Source organism: Mustela lutreola, chromosome 8 (assembly GCF_030435805.1).
Source record: "Mustela lutreola isolate mMusLut2 chromosome 8, mMusLut2.pri, whole genome shotgun sequence".
In the NCBI taxonomy this organism is placed as follows: domain Eukaryota; kingdom Metazoa; phylum Chordata; class Mammalia; order Carnivora; family Mustelidae; genus Mustela; species Mustela lutreola.
Window position 1 is genome coordinate 56,158,513 of NC_081297.1, and position 17,919 is coordinate 56,176,431.

Genomic DNA, 17,919 nt, shown 5'->3' on the forward strand with positions numbered 1-17,919 from the left:
AAGTTGTCGCAAAATAACAATTCAAGACACGTGGCAACATTTTATGTTTCTTTATTTCCGTTCATCTTTCAGAGTCATCCATTTAGGACTCACGACAAACTTGTGAGGTAGGTGGATGGGTTCAGAAATTTGGCCAAGGGCACCTGGGGAGGTAAGAGTGGAGTCCTTTCAACAAACCCTGTAAATATTTGTTGAATGAGCAAAGTCTTTATTGGACATCTACTGTACGCTGGGAGCTGTGCTAGACTTCAGGGAATTAGAGAAGAGTAAACCACAGCCCTACCCTCCAAAATAATCTAATGGTGAGAAAATAGGGAACAGGCAAGTAACCACGTAAGATCATGTAAGTCCCATAAGATGAACAAACAGTGAAAGGGTCTCCAGGGAGAAAGAAATCACACCCAAACAGGAGGCTCTGTAAAAGTTTTTTTCAGGAAAGAGGTGAAGAGTAATAAAGATTTTGACAAGTAGACATAGCCCTTCCAGGCAGAGAATCACCAGAAAGAATGAAGAAAACAAGGAATTTAGGTGTGGAAATAGGGAACAAAGAGTAGACATTTGGAATTTGTCCAGAGGTTGCAATACACATAGGAAACCAGTTGAAAATGAAAAAGAAGAGTAATTTGGGATCACTCAGGTTGGACTGAGTACCAAGCCAAGGGGTGTACTCTTGCTGTAGGCATCCGAAGCTAATCAGAGCCGATGTGGGAAGATCAACAGAGTTTGATAAGTGGCTTCAATGGGAGGGAATGGAGGCCAGGAATCCAGAGGAGGTGATATGTGGCCCAAGGAGTAAAAGGGAGCCCCAAGTAGAGGTAGCTCAGTGGGAAGAAAAAAGAGAGGAAGACAAAACACATTAGCAAGGAAGGACCAACAGGGCTTGGAAACCTGAAGAAAACCCAAAGATGAGAAAAACCTAGTACTTAGTGATCCCGGTTCCAGCTCCAAAAAGGATGAAGAAGCCATAGTCCAAAGGACAGCTTGCTGCCTATTTCCCCAGCTTTAGGGCAGGCAGGATTTGACCTAGTTAGGGCCATGGTCCCACCAGACTCTGTCTCCAGAAGCAAGAAGTGGGTGGTCTGAGGTTCATTCCTTCCTAGTCCCCCAGCAAAAGCCTGAATTCTTTGGATGCAGAGATGATCTTCTTTCCCTTTAAAAAAAAAATTCCATTCAAATCTGGCAGGGAAAAAAGTCCATTCTGTATTAAAAACAAAACAAAACAAAACAAAAAACAACACAGCAGGACTGGAAGGGTTCAGGGACAGTCTATCTGCAACCACTGTTCTCACTTCCCATTTGTCACCCCTATCCCTAAAATTCTTCATTTCATCCTCTGGGAACAGGAACTGGGAACTTCCTTTGTGCTCTAACCCAGCGCTATGAGGGCTCTAAGATTCCTACCAAGCAGGCACCTCCCAGCACCAGCCCAAGAGTATCTAGGGGAACAAAGAGGGAAGGAGGAAAGAGAGAGGCAAAGGAAACCCATACTTCTCTTCCTCATGCTTATGGCTGTGGAGATACGGCAGTTCTTTTCTTAGGACAAGGGGTTCAGAGGAGCAGAAGGGTGTTGTCAAGCAGGTCTTGGTTCCCTTTGCCTGGCTCTATAGATGTTGACATTCTCATCCTCATCCCGCTGGGCCAGCTCCAGTTGGAAGTGCTGGGGCAGGAGGTGCTGAAAGAAGCTCTCTGTGCCATGTTCCTCTCTCATCTTGGAGGCCAGATAGATGGTGCCATGGGGCCCGCATAGGTGTTGGAGGGTGCCCAGCAGCAGTGGGAAGGTGGGCTCCAGGTACACGATATCAGCCCCCAGCACCAGGTCATAGTCTCCAGGGAAAACATGCTGGTCAATCCCCCAGGATAATGCGCGGACCTGGGCCTGACCTCCAGCCGGCACATTGGCCTGGACGTTGGCCTGGATCTGCTCTAGGGCCAGGGGCAGGTCAGTGATGGTAACATTGCCCCCTGAGAGAGAGGAAGGAAGAGAAATGCAAGTCAGACAGACCAATTGAGGGGTCTCGGCTCCTACCCAGAAGGCCCAGAGACCGCAGGGCCTAGAGAACAGTGTCCTGCCAGCCCAGAGTGCACACTTGGGCTTTTAGTTACCTTAACCTCCATCTCACTTGCTGCTGTCCTCGTTGCTTTACATTCTACAACATCAACATTGTCTTTGAGCTGATCTTCAAATTCTCTGTCCAACATACAACCACAAGGCGTCACCAGAAGCCTGGGCAGGACCGAGCTGGAGAAGGGCTATGTATGCATCCAGCCCCTACTGACCCACACCAAACTTCATGGGTCTGGAAAGCTTTCCAGAAGACATGGCCTCAGCAAGCCCCAAAGGACAAGCAGGAGTTAGTTAGGTGGAGCTTCCCAGACAGAGAACAGAGAGTACAAAGGCCTGGGGATGAGAGCATCACAAGTTCAAGGAAGGCTGAACCTTAGGGCATGTGGAAGGAAAGAGAGAAGTATCAAGACCGGAGAATAACGATGACATGCTAAGAGACTCGAGTTTGATTCTGAGGGGGCTAGGTTTTATAGGTAGAAGCAGAGGGTGAGGATAATCAGATTAGCACCTCAGAAAGCTTCATTCATGCAAGAAATACATGTACTGAGCCCCTACTAAGTTCTGGCAGCACAGTGGTGAGCAAGATAAAACCTCAGCACTTCCTTGAGTGTTGTGAGAGAGGTAGAGACACACAAGATACTGCGAAACAGATCCTGACCGTGACAACTGTTACAGACAAAGGAAAAATTCCTTCCTTCATTCATATTTATTTTGTGCCTCTGTGCCAGGTGCTGAGAATACACCAGTGAACCAATCAGACAAGAATCCCTCCCCTCAGAGGGATTCTGGTCTAGCAGCAAAAAATGGACAACAAACAAAACAAATCAAAGAAAATACACTGTACACCAGATGCTATGGCAAAGCATTAAGCAGAGAAGGGGGATAAGAATTGCTTCAGGGACGGGGCGGGACATGTAATTTTAAATTGAGTGGTTGGGAAATGGCTCGCTCAACAGATTATGTTTGGGCAAAGACCTGGAGGAAATGATGGAACAAACCACATGGATCTCTCAGGCTAAATGTGCCAAATAAGGGACTAATACGTGCCGAGACCTTGGGGCAGGAGTGTGTCAGTAAGTCTGGGGAAGAGCAGGAAGGCCAGTGGCTAGAGCAGAGTCTGCTAGAGATGCTCTCTCTCCCTCTCCCTCTGCCCCTCCCCATGCTCTCTTAAATAAAAATTGAATAAGTTAATAAATAAATATCTTTCAAATAAACAAGTGAATAAAGGATCACTCTGACTGCTGTGATGAGAAAGGATGGCAGGGGGACAAGTTCAGAAGTGAAGAGACCAGTTAGGAGACAGCTAACCCAACTGAGAGGTGATGCTCATTTGAACCAGGGTGGTAGCCCCATCTGAGAAATGGTCAGATCCTGAATGATTCTGAAGGTACAGTCAGCAGGATGTGCTGAGAGGCTGGACATGAAATACTAGAGAGAGGGGTCGTTTGAGCTGACTGACTAGAAGACTGAACTGCTATTTACTAAAAGGTAGAAGGCTATAGGAGGAGCAGGACTGGAGAGGAAGATCATTAGTTCCTGTCTATGTGTGAGGTGCCCACCAGACAACCACATGAAGATGTCGGGTAGGTAGGATGTTCCACAAACAAATCTGGAGATGGAAATGGGAGTTACAGGGTCATGAGCATAGAAACGGGATTTAAACCCATGAGGTGATGGGATTGCTTGGGAGTGGGGAGTATAGACAGAAAAGGGAAGCGGGCGGGGCACCCGGGGTTAAGCGTCTGCCTTTGGCTCAGATTGTGATCTCAGGGTCCTGGGATGAAGCCCTGCATTGGGGTCCCTGCTTGACGGGAAGTCTACTTCTTCCTCTCCCGCTCCCCCTGCTTGTGTTCCCTCTCTCACTGTGTCTCTCTTTGTCAAATAATAAATAAAATCTTTAAAAATTAAAAAATAAAAGAAAAAAGGAAAAAAAAAGGGAAGGGGTCAAAGGACAACTCCAGTGCAAGTGAGGTGGGCAGAAAGCAGAAGTGTGGTACCCTGGAAATGAAAGGAAGCATTTCAAAGAGGAGGGAGAGTCAAATGCTGCAAAGTCAAGTCAAGTGGGCTCATAACCAACTCCTGTACTTACAAACATGGAGTTGGTTTGACTGCTGCAAATAAGGGCAGAAACGTGGAATGGATTGAGGGAAAAGTAAGACAGGAACTACAGATGAAGAAGATTAACTCTTTTGAGGAGTTTTGTTATAAAGCAGAACAGAAAAATGGGGTGGTAACAAAAGAATATGTAGGACCAACAGTTTTTTTCTTTCTTTTTTTTTTTTAAAGATTTTATTTATTTATTTGACAGAGAGAGATCACAAGTAGGCAGAGAAGCAGGCAGAGAGAGAGGAAGGGAAGCAGGCTCCCTGCTGAGCAGAGATCCCGATGCGGGACTCGATCCCAGGACCCTGAGATCATGACCTGAGCGGAAGGCAGCGGCTTAACCCACTGAGCCACCCAGCACCCCCAACAGTTTTTTTCTAAGAGAAAATATGGCATATTTATATATGTAATACGTGTGTGTGTGTGTGAGTGTGCATGTGTGTGTGCGCGTGCACGTGTGTATAGAATGTTCCAGAGAAAAGGAAAAACTGGTGATGCAGGGGGGACAGGGGATGGGGAGGAGGTTTGCTGAACAATGTCTTTGAGTAGATAGAAAGTTCGGGGTCCTGTTGACAAGTGGAGAGCCTGACTTAGCTAGGAGCACAGTGTGTTTATGGATGGTAACAGGAGAGAAGGCAGCACTTAAAATGGACACAGGTGAGTAGACATTGTGACATGAACGTGGAAAATTTTCTATAACAAAATAGAAGCAATCAGAAGAGATGGGCAACAAAGCCATCAGCTGAGGGTGAAGATGGGATGGAGGCCAGTAGAGGTTTGAAGGGAAAGAAGGTAAAACAGATGTTTGGGAGAACAGAAGAATACGTGCACAATGGAAGAACACGTGCACTGCCAGTAACAGACTAGCTGGGCAGTGCTTAAGGACTTAAGCTTAGTAATGACAAATTCAAAACGAAACCAGTCAGCACGGTTGTGTATATACTAGGAGGCCTAAGCTAGCCTGGAGATGGGGATACCAAAGAGACTTTCCCTTGGAAGTGATGTTTGAGCTGAGCACTGAAGGATGCATCTGAATAAACCAGGTGGTTCAAGAGTACTATCTGTATGAAGGCTCCATGGATGAGAACATCAAGACAGACTTAAGGCACTGAGAGAAGGGTAACTGACAGCATGAGGAGCACAAGGGAGGGAGAAGCACAGAAAGAGGCCAGAGAGGGAGGCGGGACCGTGGAAGCCATGCCAAAGTTATTGGTTTGATTTTGAAAGAACAAGAACTCATTGAAAGATGGGAGTGAGAGGCGATTACAGGTGCATCTTGAAAAGATCACTCTGCTGGGTAGAGTGGGCAGAGGTCTGGGAGGGGGCAAGGAGTCAAAGCAGGAAGACGAGGTGGCCTAAATGCAGCAGGGCAGGCAAGTGCCCATGGTGGCATGGACTGGGGAGACATCAGTGTCGATGGGAAAACGTGAGATTTGAGAGATTTTTAGAAGATAAAATCAGTAGGACTTGAGTAATGGCTATGGGGGTGAAAAAAATGGACATGTCAAAGGTGATATCTAGGTTTCCCGTTGGGTAGATGATGCTTTGGTTCACTGAGATGGGAACACCTGAAGGAAAAACAGCCTGGGTGCAGGAAGAACACAAGATCTACTTTTGGCATGCTTACCTTCCCATGGGTAAGCTTGAAGACACTTGTGAAAACCCAAGGAAGAAACAACAGTGGCCTGAACTGGAGATGGTAGGAAGAGGAGCAGACAACTGGGGAACTATTAAGGACTTATGACCCACAGGTTTGACTGATTGCCGAGATGTGAGCAGGAGAGAGCAAAGGACACGATGACACCTAGATTTCTTATTTGGCAGCTGGACAGGGGCAAAGGAGGAGAACCCAGTCTTGGAGCAAGTGGAAGCAGGTGTTCCCATCCATATTACTCACTTTTCTCCCATTTTAGCATAACTGTATATCTCTCCTCTGCTCTTCCTTCATGGAAAATTGCTTTTAACATCCCTTGGTTCTGTGAGCCTGCTGTGTTCGAACTGTTCACCTTCTCACTTCACAGTGCTTCTCTTTGAATTCCCAGGGATCAAGGGACACATAGCCAGAGCATGTCCACTGGCTCTGTGCATACATCACCATAATTCCAGTACCATAACATCTGCCCCCACCTTCCCCACTAGACCATAAGCTCCTCAAGAACAGGAAAGGTGTCTCACTCACTGTTATATCCCAGTACCTGGCACGATAGAAGGCTCCAAACAGATATTGACTGAATGAACACAAGAATGAATGCCTGTCTCTGGGAAGACTTCCCTGAATGTGACCTAGTTGTGTTCCCAAGAACAAAGACATTTGCATTACTAGGGAGATGACATCATAAGTGTTTTAAATGAGTGTTTTGGGTGTGAGGTTTTGCCTGCCCATTAGATTATAAATTAGGAGCTGTTTCCTTTGTAGTTTTGGATCCTTGAAAAAAAAGTGAAGCAAAATTTTCCTTACCTTTTCCTTCCCGAAGTCTGCAGTGCCTAATTCCTACCCCCACTTCCCCCACAAAAAACACCCTAACCCTCAAGAATTCACGCTTATTTCTCCCAAACAGTTAAAACCCTAAAAAACCTAATATCTGCTCTCCTCTGGTTTAATACAAGCAGATTGCTCCCCCTACAGAATGCCCCCAAAGATGCATTTTGACAAAACAGCATGTCAAAGCAAAGGCGGTTTTAAGTGACGGTATTATTCATGAAATCACAAAGAGCAAAAAAGTAGAAAAAAGTCCTACTCCTTCTAAGGCCTGCCCGGTTTTTATTTCCTGCCCCCAAATCAACCATCCTGGGTGCTTTCTCTGGCACACAGAAAGAGGATGCGCGCACGCACACACACACCCCGTTTGTTAAAAAGAGACTGGTCGGGTCGCAAATCACTCCCCTCCCAAGAATCCAGGGAGTGACAAATTTCTCCACGACCCAGTCCCCACCCCCACTCCACTCGTATAACAAAGCTCACGCACCCTGCAGCGCGGCCAGGATTCCCACGATGCCCGTCCCTGCGCCTAGTTCGATCACTTTCTTGCCTCGGAAATCCACATTTTGACTTTCAAAATAGTTGCACAGGCTCAGAGCCTACGGGGGGAAAGGGGGAGAGAGAAAGTAAAAAGGCTGTCGCGTGGATGGTTCCATATGGCAGAGGGAGAGTCCAGAGTCCTGACCTCCCGGGGGCCCTCGTCCAGAGCCGCCCACTCCTCACCGCGTCCCACACGCGCGCCGCCACCCCGAGGCGGGACCCGAAGTTCTGTGTGATGCTCAGCACGTGCCCACAGAAATAGAACCGGCTTTTCTCCGAGTACGACTCCGCGAAAAGTCCGACTTCACGCGGGAACACGTATTCGGAGTCTGATTCACGATCTGAGCAGGGGTCGGCCATCCGGATGAGAGCGCACGCGGACCCCCAGGCCAGCGCTGGTATCCCGGATCTGGGACCGGCTGGGGGTGTGGGGCCGCGGATCGCCTGGGCTTCTCCGTGGCACCGAGCCCCGCCTTCCCGAGTTTGCCCTCCTCCCTCCAGTTTGACTTCCTGCAGATGGGATGAGAAGCTGCCCCTCCCGCTCCGGTCCCCAGCGCACACCCGACGGGGCTCACGTCGGACTTCGCGGGGCAGACCGGGCAGACAGGTCTGAGACCCGGGGAGAGGGGAGAGGAGTGAGAATTTTACTGTAGGAAGAGGGAGTCCTGGGACTCCTCTCACCTGCGGGATGCACAGGTGCCTGCAACTAGGAAAGAAACCCAGACCACTTAGAAGCGGGATAACGAAAGGGGTAGGGTGCCAGGACTGACTTTGCCAGTCCAGCTGGAGACCCGCGCAGCGAACGCCCACCGTTCCGGCCGCCGCCCACCCTCGCCGCGCAGGTCCGCGGAGTATACTGTTGGGTCTTTAAGAGGCGGGGTTGATTCGCAACGTGCCTGATTGCGTCATTATCCTGCGCCTCGAGCCTCGGTCTCCACGTGTGTTCAGTGGACAAACCCCGGACTGGGGATCATGGCGGGAGCTGAGAGTGGGGACGCGGCGGGAGCGGAGGCCCCGCAGCCCCAGAAGCGCTACTATCGGCAACGTGCTCACTCCAACCCCATGGCTGACCACACGCTGCGTTAGTGAGTGAGCAGGGCAGGGGGGCGGGAGCAGGGGGAGGCAAAGGAGGGCGGAATGTCTGCAGCATCCCGCAGCAATTCGGAAGGGCTGTTCCGGGACGGTCGGTAGGGTCACAGAGGCACCGGGAGGCTCGGCTGAGGCTCGGCTGGGTGACGTCAGCGTTAGAGGTGGGTCGGGGAGATTTAGGAGAGGGCGGAGTTGGAGGGCTGAGAGGGGGCGTGGCGTTCTGCCCCAAGTCCCAGTTGTGGGGTAAGTCCGGAAAGAGAGTAACTTAGACTGGAGTGTTGCAGGCGGAACGTTGTTTCCATCTTTCGGTTTCGTTTATCGGATTTAATAAAAAGCCAAACATAAACACACATCCCACCCACACCTTAATCCATCCTCTTCCCATAGAGCACATAAACAGAGTAAGGTCCCAGTGCCTTAGGCAGCCAATCTCTGGGGGAAGGGAACTTGTGACCCAAGAAGGAGAGCTGCCTGACCAGAGTCACATCAACTCCTAGAAGTGGAGATGGGCAGGTCAGCAATCATGAGCCTCATGATGGGCCTATGATTCACACTGGGGTTTAAGGGTGGTTTCCATTGTGTCTGCTAGAGACCACAGAGCCCAATGTTACAGAATTTTTGAGAATAGCTCTTCCCATTTACCTCCCACCCTTATCCATCTGCCCACACACATGTAGTACCACTTCCGCAATGGCTTGACCAACCTTCTCATGTCCCTCGTGTCTTCTTTCCAATAGCCCTGTGAAGCCTGAAGAGATGGACTGGTCTGAGCTATACCCAGAGTTCTTCACTCCACTGACTCAAAATAAGAGCCACGATGACCCAAAGGATAAGAAAGAAAAGAGAGCTCAGGCCCAAGTGGAGTTTGCAGACATAGGCTGTGGCTATGGTGGCCTATTAGGTAACACTCTGGCCTTTTCTCTAGGGCATGGAGAGGCAATGTCTAGGTTGTGCTACCTCAGCAGGTTTGGTGGGGGCCATAGTTGGCCTTTCCCCTTCGGACCAGACACCAGTGCTGTGACATCAGTGTGGAGAACCTCTGCTTTCCCCGTACTCTGGGTCTGTGGCCTTTGTCCTGGAGAAGGGAGGGTGTTGACTCAAATGCCTCTTAGAACTTGGGTTGTTCTGTCTGGCCCCACCCCTGGCCTCAGTCCCTCCTTGAGCCGTTTCACCTGCAAGGTGCCGGGTCAGTGAGCTGGTCAGCACAAGCGTCAGAGATAAGTCACTGTAGCCAGTGATCCTGAACTGTCTTTCTGAGGGATTCCACCACTCTCCCTCTCTGCCCCACTGCTTCACCAAAACTCATTGTTTCTGTTCTACTCTCGTGTTTTCAAGTTCCTTCTGTATTGTCTGATTGTCTGTATTGTCCCAGCCCTGCATGCCAGGCCACTTCTCTATTTTTAGATCTTCCCATAGAGGTAACAGTATGACAGAGAGAGGAGAAACATGGTACTTGGGGGCAGAAGAGCTCAGTTCAAGTTCAAGTTCTGCCTCTTCTTAGCTCTGTGACCTTGGGCATTTCTGACCTCAGTATCCTCATCTTCTCAATTTACACAGAGTGTTAGGAGGATTAACTGAGTCAATGTGTGAAAACACTGAAAACTCGGAAGCACTTGCAAATATACATGTATTCCCAGGCCCTCCCACTTCCAGTCTGGGTAATAGTCTTTGGATCTAAGCCTAACCCTAACCTTAACCCTCTTCTCCAGCATAGAACCAGCCATATACATATCTCTTCAACCACACTTGCCATTCGTGATTTTGGCAGTTGCAGATTGGCAGTTCCTTTCTTTTCTTGACCCCTTTGTACTTCCTGTAAGTATGAGGTTGACGATTCCATTCCTATTTCTGTGTCCAGTGGAACTGTCACCGTTGTTCCCGGACACACTGATCCTGGGTCTGGAGATCCGGGTGAAAGTCTCAGACTATGTACAAGACCGGATTCGGGCCCTTCGAGCAGCTCCTGGAGGTGGCTTCCAGAACATCGCCTGTCTCCGTAGCAATGCCATGAAACACCTTCCTAACTTCTTCCGCAAGGGCCAGGTGGGGAGCGGCTCCGGTGGGTAAGGCTGGTAGGCAGGTATGGCACTGAAGCCAGGCTCTCAACCCTGTCAATGCCTGTCTGTCTCACAGCTGACAAAGATGTTCTTCCTCTTCCCTGACCCACATTTCAAGAGGACGAAGCACAAGTGGCGAATCATCAGTCCCACACTGCTGGCAGAATATGCCTACGTGCTTAGAGTCGGGGTGAGTTGGGAGTGGGAGGGAGGGAGGGTTGAGCGGCCTATTCAGAGACCTTCCACTAAGAATTCCACTTAATTAATAAATTAAGCATTTAGGACTCACGCCACCACTCCCATCATCACCCTGCTCAGCTGCATGCAGCCCCCCATCTCGGGTGATTTTTGCCTCTGCAGGGGCTTGTATATACCATAACTGATGTGCTGGAGCTACATGACTGGATGTGCGCCCACTTTGAAAGGCACCCCCTTTTTGAGCGTGTGCCCCTGGAGGAACTGGTAGGTAGGGGCCCTGAGGGGAGTTGTGACAATGCAGGCCTTTTCCGGAGTGGTTCTGTATTCTTTGAACCCAGCTCAGTGCCAGGAGGATGGGATGAGAGTCTCAGGGCCAGGGGCTGTCTGAAAGGTGGGCAAGGACTTATGGAATCCTTCTTTTTCCCAGAGTGAAGACCCCATTGTGGGACATCTGGGCACCTCAACTGAGGAGGGAAAGAAAGTCTTACGCAACGGAGGCAAGAATTTCCCAGCCATCTTCCGAAGAATACAGGATCCCACCCTGCAGCCAGTGACACCCCTCTTGGCCACTGACAGCCTACCTTGCCTTAGCTTGATCACAGGACCTTCCTAGCCGAGACTGCCAGGGCCAAGAGGGAACAGTTTTTCAAAGAAGTTGGGAGAACTTCCCAAGCCAGAAGCCTGAGATTCACAACTGACCTCTCATCTTCTTGCCTGTCTACCACCAACAGAAAGCAAAAGAAGCTAACTGGGAAGGTCAAAAGACCTTGGACCAGAAGGGATGTTTGGAAGGGTGTGGGGTCTTGCCCTTCCTTAGCACTCCCTTCTTCTGGGATCTCTCCTTCTCAGTGAAAGTGAGGAATGCAGTTCTCCACTATCCATCTAAACAGCTTGCTAGACTCAAATTGTCCACTTGTGTTTACTTTGCAGTCCTGGAGATAACGTGTGTGCATGTGCCCCTGCCCATGCTGCTATTTCTTGGGAAAGGCTAGAGCATGTATCACGTGCCTTCTCCCATCCCCAACCCCCAATCCTCTCCCTGCCTGAAACTTGACCTGAGGAATCTGCTGTCTTTATTGTTGCTGTCTCTGGAGAGTCCTGGGTCGGGATGGTGGAGACCCTCTCCTTTTTCATGTTGACCTTCGATTCCAGAATTTCAGAGCTAACTGACTGGCACAGATCCCAGTGGCAGCAGGGTGGAGGAGTAAGGAGCAGAGAACTAAACTGTGCAGGATTCTGAGGCTAAAAGCAAAAATGGACTGCTGACTAGAAATCCCCCCTCCTCTCAAAGACGACTGAGTCAGCTGGAGATTCAGAGCACTCACGTAGCCCTTCTTCCATCTAGGAGCCCAGAGAAGTCTCTCAACTTTTCTAATTTGTGAAAGGTTCCTTTGTTTCTGCTCCTGAAGCCCTAGGTTCCCATGGCTAGAAAGACAGGGTTTGTTGACCTAAAAGACTAACCCCTTCTCAAGGAGCAGAGATGAAGGCTTCTGGAGCCATTTTAACCCATTAACCTACCCACCATCTGCCCAGTGTCAGGTACAGGAGGTGGGAAAGCTGTGGGAGTGCCAGCAAGTTCTGCCTAGCTATGGAGAAGGCACAGCCCCATATACCAAGAATATGGAGACGGCTACAGCTGTGCCTCTTCCCTTCCCGAAGGCTGAAGGATGGGGAATTCCTGACAATGGTCCCAAGAGGGCCTAGCTCCCTGGGGAAGTAAGAATACTAGAGACTGACTCTGTACCTCAAAATCCTAAACCTCACCAAAGAGCCTTTACCAGGAAGATATCTTTAGGCAACTGGACCAGGGCACCAGCCCAGAAAGGGGGAACCAAGGCAGACCTCCCTTCCCAAGAGGGTCATTAGGAACAAGAGACCCCAGAGAGCTGCAAGGTAACCCCAGCCCCGCCTACTGTGCCTGGGTGCTAATCTTCAGCTCAACCACTTAGGAGGGGATTGGCTGAGGAGCTTGAAGAGGGGGCGTTGCCACTCTCTCACCCAAAGATTTAAACAGGGGCTCAGGAAAGCAAGCAAGATGCCTGGGAGAAGTCCTCTCCTTCATGGGTTCCCTGAACCAGACCATGACCCAGACCCTCAAGCTGGCCTCCAGAGTGTTCCAGCGCATCCACTGTGCTCCCAAGCTGGGCACCTCACTGGGTTCCAGAGGCTCCGACTCAGCGCCCCGGAGCTTGGCGGACATTCCAGGCCCCTCCATGCCAGTCTTCCTTGCTGAACTCTTCTGCAAGGGGGGTCTGTCACGCCTACATGAGCTGCAGGTAGAGGTGGACGTTCATGGGAATGGAATGCTGGGGAAACGGGCTTTGACAACACCAGAAAAGACGGACTAGTACGCAAAGTAGGAGGAGGGCCAGTGACAACAGATACCCATGAATTAGAAAAGTTGGAACTGCGGGTGGTGGTTGGACCTGCGCGGGGTCCATCCCCACACCCAGCAGAAGAGTGCGCTCAAAAAGCGCCTTCTCACGGTACTGAAGTGGAGGCCAGGTAGGTCTAGAACAAGTGGCCAGGGAGGTGGAAATGCACAGTACCTTCCCCGCGCGTCGGACTTAAAGCTACAGGCACTCCTCTTCAGTTACTAGGAGTTTGTTCTGAGATAGTCCACGTGAGGAGCCTTCAAGGATTTCTTCGCCTCGGCTCAGCCCGGATGACCTAAGAGAAGTCCTGAATATCTGCTTTGTGCAGAGGCCCTCCGTTTTGCCCATCGCACCCAAACTTCTAGGGATGGGAAGTGGGGGAAAGAAAAGGAGGAAGGGTTTGCAGCATCACGGCTATATTCTAGCTGGGAGTCGGTGAAGAAACAAGCTCCCTCTTGCAAAACCCAGCCAACACCCTTGACGTTGACAGGGACCAAGCTGGAGGGCCCCGGCTGGGGTCTCCAGTGTCTTCCATGCCGGTTCTCCCAGGTGCAGGGCGTTTCGCGCTTTGGGCCGGTGTGGTTGGCCAGCTTCGGGACCGTGCGCACTGTGTACGTGGCAGCCCCCGCGCTCGTCGAGCAGCTCTTGCGACAGGAGGGGCCCCAGCCGGAGCGCTGCAGCTTCTCACCCTGGGCAGAGCACCGTCGCCGCCAGCAGCGGGGTTGCGGACTGCTCACCGCGTGAGTCTTCCCTGGCCCCAAAGCCCTAACGCCCGGCTGCTGCGTCCCTCTCCTGTAGCTGGTCTGGGAACAGTCTGTCTCGGGGTGTGGAAGGAGACTGGCCTCTCCCCCACAACCGTCTAGCACACTGTGTTTCCCACCCTAGCCTGTTTCCCTCAGGCTCAGGTAGAACCCCGCCTTGGTCCCCCACCCATCTCCTTGTCTTTGTGGAGTCCGGAATCCTGGAAATCTGTTGAAGGGGCAAAGGTACCAGGACCTAGATGGAATGTAAGATTCCGTGACTCAAGTTACCCAGGAACGCAGCCCTCCCTGCCCCCCAGCTAGGAAATGAGTAACGAGGAAGGGGGACGGAAAGCAGGCGCAGGCAGGAGCAGGGTTTTGTACCCCAAGGGAGCAGCTGCAATCCTTTTCCTGGCCACCCCAGCCGAATACGCTCCATCTTCACCGCAGCCAGCCGGGTTGGCCGCCTCCACATACCCCCATCCGCCCTGATGCGCCCCCTCTCTGCACACCCGCAGGGAAGGCGAAGAATGGCAGAAGCTCCGTAGCCTCCTGGCCCCGCTGCTCCTCCGGCCTCAGGCGGCCTCCCGATATGCCGGGACCCTGGACGACGTGGTCCATGACCTTGTGCGGCGACTGCGGCACCAACGGGGACGCGGTGCTGGGCCGCCCACCCTGGTTCGGGACGTGGCTGGAGAGTTTTACAAATTTGGACTAGAAGGTGAGTCCCAAGACGGGGCAAGCGTGGGAGGCTCCCGCCTGGTCTCCGGGTGCCCTGACAGCGCCCCCTCCCGCCCAGGCATAGCGGCGGTGCTCCTGGGTTCCCGCCTGGGCTGCCTGGAGGCCGAAGTGCCTCCCGACACAGAGACCTTCATCCGCGCGGTGGGATCGGTGTTTGTGTCCACGCTACTGACCATGGCGATGCCCAGCTGGCTTCACCGCCTCGTGCCCGGACCCTGGGACCGCCTCTGCCGAGACTGGGACCAGATGTTTGCATTTGGTAAGGCCCGGAAATGAAGTGGGGATAGGGCAACATAAAGCTGTTTATGGATGGTGAGGCATCCCTGTACCTTCCCCACACAGCCCAGCAGCACGTGGAGAGGCGGGAGGCTGAGGTAGCCTTGAGGAGCAAGGGAAAGCCTGAGGAGGACTTGGGATCTGGGACACACCTGACCTACTTCCTGTTCCGGGAAGAGTTGCCTGCTCCGTCCATCCTGGGCAATGTGACGGAGCTGCTACTGGCTGGAGTGGACACAGTGAGTTTCTTCTCCATGTTGGGAGCCCCACTTCCAGAGCTTAGCCTCTCCAGTTTCAGGGGCCACTTTGCCGCTGCAGGGGATCCACTGTGACCCTTTTGTCCAGCTTGGCTTAACATTTCCTGAACTCCAGACGGCCTCATATTCTGCCCCCTTTACTGGCTGTCCACTCTCAAAACCTCTGAGACTCTCAGCTTTCCCCCCAGGTATCCAACACACTCTCCTGGGCTCTGTATGAACTCTCCCGACACCCTGAAGTCCAGACAGCTCTCCACTCTGAGATCACAGCGGCCCTGGGCCCTGGCTCCAATTCCCACCCCTCTGCTACTGCTCTATCCCAGCTGCCCCTGATGAAGGCAGTAGTCAAGGAAGTGCTAAGGTGAGGGGACAGGAGAGGAGAAGCTAAAGAAAATGTTGGGAAGGGCTGGGGAAGGAGATGCTGAATGGGAGTGGGGAGGAAGTGCAAGGAAAATGCATACTCCTGACCAAGAATGGCTTTGGATGTCAAGGGCTTGGGGTCAAGAGGAAGGCTACAGCCCCCAGCCTCACCTTGCTATTTCCCTCTTGTTCTGCAATCCAGATTGTATCCTGTGGTACCTGGAAATTCCCGTGTCCCAGACAAAGACATTCGCGTGGGTGACTATATTATCCCCAAAAACGTGAGTAGAGCCGATGGGCCCCTTTTGTTAAGCCATCCCTCACAATCTTAGGCCCCATCTTGTTTTCAAACACTCTATATAAGCCCTTCACCTTCCCTTTGGCCTGAATGCCTCTCTCTGGAATGTAATGGTGCAGTGGAGCAATCATTCCAAAATTAGCCCCAGAAAACTTACCCCATCACCAACCAGCGCCTGCCTTTTCTCCAATCCATATATCCTCTTTCTATGTCCCTCCCTGCTTCCGTGGGCCCAAACTGACAAGTTTATGTTCCTTCCCCATCAGACGCTGGTCACATTGTGTCATTATGCCACTTCAAGGGACCCTACCCAGTTTCCAGAACCAAATTCTTTTCGTCCAGCTCGATGGCTGGGGGAAGGTCCAGGCCCCCACCCATTTGCCTCTCTTCCCTTTGGTTTCGGCAAGCGCAGCTGCATGGGGAGACGCCTGGCAGAGCTGGAGCTGCAGATGGCTTTGGCTCAGGTGAGTGATCTGGACATACCTTCCCCAGACATGAGAGACTCTGACCCTCTAAAGCTATGAGGTCTTTTGACAAGCATAGCAAAATGTATGAATTGGTAAACCTAATCCTCTGAAATTTAGCAATCCTGTTTTAAGTCTAGAGTGAGCAAGGATATTTGGACATTTTTTTGCCCTGCTATAATCCCTTAAGAAATTCCCTACTGACCACAGGTGTCATTTCAGATTTGACCAACCTAACACTAATAATACCCTTTAGCAATCAAACCCACCATTATAGACCCCTCCCAAAGTGAGAGCCTTCTTCTTCTCTTTCCAGATCTTGACCCACTTTGAGGTAAAGCCTGAGCCAGGTGCTGCCCCAATCCGACCCATGACCCGGACTGTCCTGGTACCCGAGAGGAGCATCAACCTACAGTTTGTAGACAGATAGTCCTGTGGAAGGAGGCTATCACCATCAACCTTTCTCTCATTGTAGGGATTTATTAGCCACAAGACCAAGAGATATGGATTCCCCCTGAGACCTATTTGACTAGACTGGTTGGAAGGACCCTAGCAAACTGCTTGAGGCAGCCCTGACCAAGGTGTGAAATATGCCTTGACCTGACCCTTCGGGTCCTGAGAAAACCAGAGTCCCTTTGCCTACTCAGCTTTTCTCCTGGTCTCAATCATACGCATCCTTCAAGGGCCAGCTCAGATCTGAACTCATAGTGTTGGGTGGCCTGAGGATGGATTCCACCACTGCCTTTTTGAGCTTCCACAGTGTTCAGGAGCTGCTGGGTAAGCACTTACCATGACATGAACTCAGTTATGCATCTGGTCTGTACCTGGTTGGTCTTTCTTCTGTGTGAGCTCTTTGAGAGGAAGAATGAGACCTTATTCCATCTTTATATCCCCTGAGTGGGTGGTGCCATACAGGCTCTCAGACTGAATCTGGACCATGTGGCAGAAGGGATAAGCAGCTTACCAGGAACTGTCTACTCTCCTTTTTCTTCATCTTCTCTCTAGCAAGGTGAGTCAGCCCTCACCTGCTTTATGATGTTTTAAAACTCTCCTTGACGGGACGCCTGGGTGGCTCAGTTGGTTAAGCAGTTGCCTTCGGCTCAGGTCATGATCCCAGCGTCCTGGGATCAAGTCCCACATCGGGCTCCTTGCTCCGCAGGGAGCCTGCTTCTCCCTCTGACTCTGCCTTCCACTCTGCCTGTGCTCGCTCTCGCTCGCTCTCTCTCTGACAAATAAATAAAATCTTAAAAAAAAAAAAAAAAAACTCTCCTTGACTCTCTGGTCACCATTAGAGGTTGGCTTGTCCCACCACTTAGTTCCTGGGCAGAGACGCCTTTGGGCCTCTAAGCCTTCCTTTTATATATTGGTATTTTTTAATATTCACAGTTTTGAAATAAAAGAATCAAATGTTCCATCCTTGGTTTTGACTTACTTCTCTTCCATTTCTACTTCCTACAAGTCCAGGAGGCAAGACCCTCACCCAAATCCGCTGCTTTGATTTCTCTTGTCCTGGCAGTGACCTCCGTAACAATGGGAGGTCTAGACACCTGGGAGAGTGGTTTGCCTCACAAACCCAATACGTTTCTGTCTGTACTGGGAAGAGCCAGAGTTTGGCTCCCTGTAAGAGATTAAGGGGGTGGTGGTGAAAAGTAAGGCCAGGGTTAGCCTGTAGAAATGGGTTGGGGAGCTAGGGATTTGCAAAGATGGCCAGAGGCAACTGACTCTGTTGGAAGTACTTCTGGAACCTGGACTGCTAGGACCAAAGAGTATCTGCCCTCTCTGGAAAAGTTGCTCTGAGGTAATTTTCTTCAGAGAAAGACAGGGATACATGCACAGAAGTGAAGTTAGACAGACAGGATGAAAGCTGAGTGTGGAGG

The 17,919-nt window shown here is 51.1% G+C and overlaps 3 protein-coding genes across 5 annotated transcripts; 2 read left to right on the forward strand and 1 right to left on the reverse strand.

Moving 5' to 3' along the window:
• Nucleotides 1-35: 35 nt before the first annotated feature.
• Nucleotides 36-7,668, reverse strand: EEF1AKMT3 (EEF1A lysine methyltransferase 3). The gene is made up of 3 exons (XM_059184792.1): nucleotides 7,371-7,668; nucleotides 7,135-7,246; nucleotides 36-1,962 (listed from the first exon to the last, which is right to left on the reverse strand). The coding sequence occupies exons 1-3, from the start codon at nucleotides 7,545-7,547 to the stop codon at nucleotides 1,571-1,573; spliced, it is 681 nt and encodes a 226-aa protein (XP_059040775.1). The 5' UTR covers nucleotides 7,548-7,668; the 3' UTR covers nucleotides 36-1,570.
• A 4-nt stretch (nucleotides 7,669-7,672) lies between these two features.
• On the forward strand, nucleotides 7,673-11,436 carry METTL1 (methyltransferase 1, tRNA methylguanosine). Of its 3 annotated transcripts, none has more exons than XM_059184790.1 (6): nucleotides 7,673-7,794; nucleotides 9,014-9,177; nucleotides 10,135-10,319; nucleotides 10,410-10,523; nucleotides 10,694-10,795; nucleotides 10,959-11,436. In XM_059184790.1, exons 1-6 carry the CDS (start codon nucleotides 7,709-7,711, stop codon nucleotides 11,142-11,144), a joined length of 837 nt encoding a protein of 278 aa, XP_059040773.1. In that variant the 5' UTR covers nucleotides 7,673-7,708; the 3' UTR covers nucleotides 11,145-11,436. The 3 variants fall into 3 exon arrangements, with proteins under 3 accessions (XP_059040773.1, XP_059040772.1, XP_059040774.1); XM_059184789.1 differs by lacking the exon at nucleotides 7,673-7,794 and adding an exon at nucleotides 7,882-8,272; XM_059184791.1 differs by lacking the exons at nucleotides 7,673-7,794; nucleotides 10,694-10,795 and adding an exon at nucleotides 7,882-8,272.
• Nucleotides 11,437-11,568: 132 nt separating this feature from the next.
• Nucleotides 11,569-17,093, forward strand: LOC131838536 (25-hydroxyvitamin D-1 alpha hydroxylase, mitochondrial). Its single transcript, XM_059184787.1, has 9 exons — nucleotides 11,569-12,807; nucleotides 13,456-13,646; nucleotides 14,165-14,367; nucleotides 14,446-14,646; nucleotides 14,730-14,902; nucleotides 15,109-15,281; nucleotides 15,483-15,561; nucleotides 15,845-16,042; nucleotides 16,359-17,093. The coding sequence occupies exons 1-9, from the start codon at nucleotides 12,592-12,594 to the stop codon at nucleotides 16,470-16,472; spliced, it is 1,548 nt and encodes a 515-aa protein (XP_059040770.1). The 5' UTR covers nucleotides 11,569-12,591; the 3' UTR covers nucleotides 16,473-17,093.
• Nucleotides 17,094-17,919: the final 826 nt, after the last annotated feature.

Coding starts and splice junctions, on each gene's coding strand:
- LOC131838536 (XM_059184787.1), top strand. CDS start 12,592: ATGGGTTCCCTGAACCAGACCATGACCCAGACCCTCAAGCTGGCCTCC. Junction 12,808..13,455: donor CACGCCTACATGAGCTGCAG/GTAGAGGTGGAC, acceptor CGGTTCTCCCAG/GTGCAGGGCGTTTCGCGCTT. Junction 13,647..14,164: donor GGTTGCGGACTGCTCACCGC/GTGAGTCTTCCC, acceptor GCACACCCGCAG/GGAAGGCGAAGAATGGCAGA.
- METTL1 (XM_059184789.1), top strand. CDS start 8,160: ATGGCGGGAGCTGAGAGTGGGGACGCGGCGGGAGCGGAGGCCCCGCAG. Junction 9,178..10,134: donor TGGCTATGGTGGCCTATTAG/GTAACACTCTGG, acceptor TTCTGTGTCCAG/TGGAACTGTCACCGTTGTTC. Junction 10,796..10,958: donor GTGTGCCCCTGGAGGAACTG/GTAGGTAGGGGC, acceptor TCTTTTTCCCAG/AGTGAAGACCCCATTGTGGG.
- EEF1AKMT3 (XM_059184792.1), bottom strand. CDS start 7,547: ATGGCCGACCCCTGCTCAGATCGTGAATCAGACTCCGAATACGTGTTC. Junction 7,247..7,370: donor CGGCGCGCGTGTGGGACGCG/GTGAGGAGTGGG, acceptor TTCCCCCCGTAG/GCTCTGAGCCTGTGCAACTA. Junction 1,963..7,134: donor AATCCTGGCCGCGCTGCAGG/GTGCGTGAGCTT, acceptor CCTCTCTCTCAG/GGGGCAATGTTACCATCACT.